This window comes from Hyaena hyaena, unplaced genomic scaffold (assembly GCF_003009895.1).
Source record: "Hyaena hyaena isolate Hyena2069 unplaced genomic scaffold, ASM300989v1 scaffold_680, whole genome shotgun sequence".
Classification (NCBI taxonomy): Eukaryota; Metazoa; Chordata; class Mammalia; order Carnivora; family Hyaenidae; genus Hyaena; species Hyaena hyaena.
Window position 1 is genome coordinate 752331 of NW_024081312.1, and position 6000 is coordinate 758330.

Below are 6000 nucleotides of genomic sequence, written 5' to 3' on the forward strand. Positions count from 1 at the left end.
AAATAGCGGGCAGGGACTGAATATATGAGAGTTTTAAAACTACCCCTGCAATTCACATGTATTTAAGTCTCAAATGCCAAACCCCATAATAAAGTATAGATTTATATGCAAAGAAAACTTTATGTGAAAAGGAAAAAAGAGTCTGCAGTACTTCTTTGCAGGCATTTCTCTGATGTAGAACCACATACTTAACAAGGAATTGACAGTCTTTTGCTTGTATACTTAATTTTCAGGGATTTGTTTACCTTTCTTTTGTCTTTTTCTCCTTCTTTTGCATTAATCCTGTAAGACTCTGGTCCTGGGTCTGTTTAATCTTCCACTATTTCTATTATTGTGTTCTGGCAAAGAAATACAGTTGAGGGGAAAGTTATGAAAAATTTAGAAATTGTTAAGACTATTTTGTTTTCAAAATCAGACAAACCTTTAAATGTTGATTATGAAAGATCTTTTCTCTTTTTATTCTCCTCCCCTTCTGCTCAAAGACTAAATTTGAACCTCTTTTCACCAGTTCCCATCTTCTCCCACTGTTTCCTTCCAGTCTAAGCAGATGATTTTTGCTTCCTTTGTTCCAAAATAAGACAAATTACCTAGGCACCGAGGTGGCTCAGACGATTGAGTATCCAACTTTTGATGTTGGCTCAGGTCATGATCCCAGGATTGGGAGATCCAGCCCCGTGTCAGGCTCCACACTGAGCATGGAGCCTGCTTAAGTTTCTTTCTCTCCCTCTGCCCCTCTCCCCCACTCACATTACTCACATTCTCTCTCTCAAATGATAAGAATAGTAAAAACAAGCTTGCTTCAAGAGAAGACGATCAGAAATAAGACCTCCCTATTACTCCCAACTCCCCATACAGACTTTTTTTTTGCTGCAAGTCCCATCTTTTCCTTTAGCTTTCCTATCTCAGTGGAAGTGGTGCCTCTCTTTTTAGCTTGAATAATCTCTCCATTTGTACCATGGATCTGTTTTCCTACCATCTCTTTTAAAAAGCTTAGTCTGTTAATCCTCCTCCCCTTTTCTCTTTTAAATTTGAACTCTACTGCTTTTTCTCTCTTAGCTGTTAGGCTTTGTTCAGATCTTTTTCCTTTTAAGATTCAATCAACTGGGGCGCCTGGGTGGCATAGTAGCTTAGGCATTGGACCTCAGCTCAGGTCATGATCTCAACGGTTCGTGAGTTCGAATCCCGTATCGGGTGAGCATGTTGAGACCTGCTTTGGGTCCCGTGCTTGGGATTCTCTCTCTCTTTCTCTCTCTCTGCCCCTTGCTCATTTGCACCATTTCTCTCTCAAAAATAAATAAGTAAATTAATAAAATAAAATTTCAATAAGCTAAGTAAAATTAATAACTTTAACTCTACCCTACCGAGCATTTCCCTTTAATGTTTCATAGCCAGGCCACTTGAAATTCTACTTTTTATCTCCATTGTTACTATCTACTTATATTGTTAATGGGAGAAGGTAAAGGGACATAAAGGGAGGGAAAGCTTTTATACTTCACTTGAACTGCTAAGTGATGACACCAGAAGACTATGACAGGTTATATATAATAAGTACCTGGCTGAAGAAGCTATATACACAGAGAAGAATCGCCTCAGTCTTTGCCTTCATCTTCACACGAATGTCCTTGCTGTATATCTTCACATTCCCCCATTTTGTAAGGACACTTGCCGTATTGGATTAGGGACCACTCTAATGACTTTTAACTTGATTACTTGTGCAAATTGCAGACCTTGTCTCCAACAGTGGTCACATTCTGAGATACTAAAAGTTAGGACTGAAACATACATAGTTTTTGTAGGGGAGAGAATTCAATGCACAGCAATAGCCAGAGCAATTTTGAAAAGAATAAAGTATGAGTAATACAATTTCAGTATTTTTTCTATAGCTGTAATAACCAAGACTGTATTGACTGAGGGATGAACATATAAATCAACATAACAGAACAAAGAATCCAGAGATAGACCTTCATAAATATGCACAACTGATTTTTTATAAAGATGCAATAAAAGTTCAGTGGAGGAAAGCCAGACAGCTTTCTCAACAAATGATGCTGGAGCAGTTGGACATCCAAAGGAAACACAGGAGCCTCCACCTAAGTCCTATAGTCTCATAAAAAGTAACTGAAAAATGGATTATAGATTGAATTAAGATGTAAAACTATAAAACTTTTAGGAAATAAACAAAAAACCTTACGGATATAGGTTTAAACAGAGAGTTCTTAGACTTCAAACAAGTATGAGCCATAAAAAGAAAAATCAATGAATTGGACTTTATCAAAAGTAAAGCCTATTTGCTCTGTGAAATACCCAGTTAAGAGAAAGAAAACACAAGAACTTTTAAAACGCAAGAACTTTTAAAACTCATCAGTAACAAGCCAATTAGAAAAGGGCAAAAAGACACAGACATTTCACGAAAGAGGACGTATGAACAGAAAACAAGTGCATTAACGGTGATCATTGTTATTAGCCACTGGGGAAATGCAGAATCACAATATCACTTTACACACCTATCAAAATGGCTAAAATAAAATGTGACTGCGCCAAATGTTTGTGCAGATGTGGAAAAACTAGATATCACCCCTTATGGGCTGAATTGATTTGTAATAGCCCAAACTAGAAACAACCCAACAGGTCATTGCAGATTCTCTTTATCTCTTCCACTCTTACTATGTTTATTATTGATAATTCATACTGTTAAATCTGGTGGATAGTTTTCTGTTATGCTTAATCTCTCCAGGATCTGTAGAGTTCTATTTTTGTGGAGTCCTTGTCTGACTGGAATGCATGATAGTTTTTCTTCAGATTTCCTCTGACTTCTTTGATAGAGTTCTCTCTTGATTTTCTTCCTATCTGTCTGCTGCTGCTTTTGGAGCATTCTCTCCTTGTACTCTTGTCACCCTACATTATATTCTCATTGCATCTGCTAAAACGTAAGCCAAAGCACGTTACTACTCTGCTGACAACCTTTCATTGGTTTTCCATTTTATGCAGAGTAGAAGCCAAAGACTTTTTCTGGACCTAAAACCCACGATCTAGGGGCCTGTTTCTCCTCTAACCTACTCTCCTTTTTGTCTTCCCCTACAGGGCCATAGCCACACTGATCTCTTAGCTATTCCCAGGATACACCAGACACTTTCTTTTTTAGGGCTGTTGTACTTGTTCCCTCTCCTTGGGATTTTTTTCCCTCTCTAGGCAACCGTATGGTTCATACCTCAGGTCTTCGGTGAAAAGGTCAAGAACTCTTACCGTTAGTCCAATCCTGATGAGATTTTTTATCACATATATTTAAGTGATGGATTGTATTTAGTATTTTAAAACAAAGGGGATTAGTGCATTTCTTTTGTATTAGAGCTGAATGATAATCAGCTCAGATTAAGGGGAATAGTACATATGCTATAAGAAGAAGAAAGATACCAGAATGCAAAAAGTAAAAATGTATCTGTCTCTTTACCCTAAGAAATAGATAAAAAGACTGGTGGAATCTGGCATTACAGTTTTAAGATTGGGAAACCGTGGGAACTTGTGTTTTTGATGATTCTTGATGTCTTGGTGTCTTTCTCTTTTCACTATTAGAAACTCTTCTCCAAACTAGACACACTCACTGTTCGACATATTTTGGGATTTATCAGGTCCTTGAATAATGCTTTTTTATATTTTAAGGAGTATGGATGTCTCTAATAGTATTTATAGACGGACATGTATAAATAGATGGACACGTTATTTTACAATGTTACCATTGATTGTCCTCTCTAGATATTCCTGTGTTTCCTACGATCACAGCCACTGTGACTTTTCAGGAGTTTCGATATGATGAATTTGATGGTTCCATCTTTACTATACCTGATGACTATAAGGAAGACCCGAGCCGTTTTCCTGATCTTTAGCTGACATGGAAATCTGACCAAGGAAAGCAAGAGAATACAGAGACCCCAGAAGTGAATCCATATAGAAGGGACAAGTGTTCAGCAGAGAAAAGGGAATTCCATTGAATCGACACATCAGTAAAATGATTGATGAAATGGGCCTATAAAAAGAATTTCAGCAAGTTTCCTGATGTGCCATTTTCAGTCTTGTTAAAAATATACATATTATAAGTGTAATAGTTTGACACCTTAATGACCCTGAGTACTTCTTATGTAAAACAGCTGTAAGTGCTGTGATTTGTTTTTAAAAATTTTTACACTTCTTGTTGAAATATATATGCATATAAATATATCTATATCTATATCTAAAACACTCCTGGACCATTAACATAAATTAAATGTCTTAAGAAATATGAAGCTCTTTTAAACTTGTCATCTTATATTCAAGGTGACATTTATAAATAATTCCTTCAAGCTTTGTTTTCATAAAATGTAAACTATGTAACATTATGTATAGTTCAGTAATTTGAATGTTCGTTCAATATAATGAACTAGAAGGAATGCAGTTTTCTGTAGATGAATGAACCAAATGGTAACCATTAAACAATTGCATTTATATGTTGCAATACATTTCAGAAGGAGCGTTCACTCTGCAGGGAATAAGGTACCTCCTTTAGCACCTTAGTGCAATTCATTGTGGTGCTATTTGTTTTTACCTGAATTCTTTCTTCAATGGAAAATGTTTGTTACTAATCTTCCTTTCATAGAACCTCTATTTTTTTTTTTTTGTAAACTTGAGTTTAAAAGTCCTTATTGTGTTCATGATAAGGTATGGTTAGCATGCTTAACGATATTCCTCTTCCAAATCTCAGCACTTTAAAACAAAACTCCAAATTTTTAAACTTGCTTCCCGATAACTGCACATCGCTTTGATTATTTTGTTTTTAATGGAATATGGATGCATTCATGTCAGTTTTAAAATAAACAACCCACATATTTTGGACATCCCTACATACTTAATGCTTTCAAAGTAAAGTAAAAACATTTTATATGCTAACGATATTTGTTACAAGCTAAATTCCAGAAATGTATACAGGATTGACAATTCCTACTGTTTATTTTTTTAAGTCATAAGAAAATATTTATTCATTTTAATTAATCTCCAGAGTGAAATCATGCATTACTCATTTTTGCATTTAAAATTGTTCATATTTATTCCAAGACAGTTTGAAGGTCCAAGAATGAAAATAAATTAGGGAGAATAATGTATAACAGTCATAAAATGTTATGATGTAATAAAGAGCTTAGCTAAAGAAATGTTTTTTAAATGTATACTGATAAATGTGTCAGAATGCATCTGTCAAATTTTGTAGAATGACCAATAGTTTAAACTTTTCCCAGGATTTTAACTAATTTGAATGAATTTAGAGACTTTTATTGAAGAGGTGATTTATTTAAAAATCCAAAGCATCAACCATAAGAAAATTTTATAATAAACATCTTTAAAGCTGCATCTTCCATGCTGAAACATACTACATTGCGTATGTTGACATTTTATTAGATACATTTTATAATGAAGTAATCATAGTTAAAAATTCAAAGACCAGTTATTACCTTATGTAGGTCTGTTGAATTTTGTGGAAAAAGTTGGTAAACCCAGATTAGGTTTATTGAATAGAAGTTGATCCCTATTATTTTGGGAATGCTTGTTGCTCAAGGGACTTGGAGGTTGAATTATCCTATGATTATATGAGCTTTGAGACGCTGAACAGCAGTGGTCATTGTCGTGTTTAGGGTCCCTCGCTTTGTGGGAAAGTGGTATTACTTCAGGAATATACTGCAGATTTTTTCATACGTACAGACAACTTAGTGGACAAGAAACATGGTAAATTGCAGGTTGGGATTTATCAGGTTTCTAAAAGCTGTGACTGCTTTGCTGGGGTACACTGGAGGTAGGAAGACTACTGAAAACTTTTGCACTTGGATTGTGTTTTTAACTCTTATCTTTTTCTTTCATAAAGAATAGTAGATTATCCATTCCAAAATGTCTTTTATCTGATCACAGAGGACAAGCAAATGTGTCTCTTATGATGGTGAAAACAAGGAGTTAATTAATGGAAATAAACTTTTCACAATATTA

At 35.0% G+C, this 6000-nt stretch overlaps 1 protein-coding gene across 1 annotated transcript in view; it reads left to right on the top strand.

Annotated features, from left to right (window-relative positions):
* The window catches only part of ANKRD13C (ankyrin repeat domain 13C), a 95011-nt gene extending 89011 nt beyond the window's left edge, over positions 1 to 6000 (top strand). Inside the window, exon 13 of the mRNA XM_039217316.1 lies at positions 3751 to 6000. Coding sequence (XP_039073247.1) covers positions 3751 to 3881 — 131 coding nt within the window. The 3' untranslated portion in view covers positions 3882 to 6000. The remainder of the gene's footprint in view (positions 1 to 3750) is intronic.